Genomic DNA, 257 nt, shown 5'->3' on the forward strand with positions numbered 1-257 from the left:
CTCCTGAACAAGCCCAAGAGTGAGATGACTCCGGAGGAGCTGCAGAAGCGCGAGGAGGAGGAGTTCAACACGGGGCCCCTCTCGGTGCTCACCCAGAGTGTCAAGAACAACACCCAAGTGCTCATCAACTGCCGCAACAACAAGAAGCTGCTCGGGCGTGTCAAGGCCTTCGACAGGTCTGGAGACAGGGAGGGACCCCCAAACCCCTGTGGGACCCCCCAGATCCCCCTTGGAACCCCCCAAACCCTTCAGTGACC

General features: G+C 60.7%; 1 protein-coding gene across 1 annotated transcript; it reads left to right on the forward strand.

Moving 5' to 3' along the window:
* Positions 1 to 6: 6 nt before the first annotated feature.
* LOC103810346 (small nuclear ribonucleoprotein Sm D2-like) lies at positions 7 to 176 on the forward strand (the record flags this gene model as incomplete). Its single annotated transcript, XM_009083244.1, has 1 exon — positions 7 to 176. A coding segment is annotated over exon 1 (152 nt), but the record flags the coding sequence as incomplete, so codon positions are not given.
* Positions 177 to 257: the final 81 nt, after the last annotated feature.

The sequence above is a fragment of the Acanthisitta chloris genome, unplaced genomic scaffold (assembly GCF_000695815.1).
Source record: "Acanthisitta chloris isolate BGI_N310 unplaced genomic scaffold, ASM69581v1 C16032637, whole genome shotgun sequence".
In the NCBI taxonomy this organism is placed as follows: Eukaryota; Metazoa; Chordata; class Aves; order Passeriformes; family Acanthisittidae; genus Acanthisitta; species Acanthisitta chloris.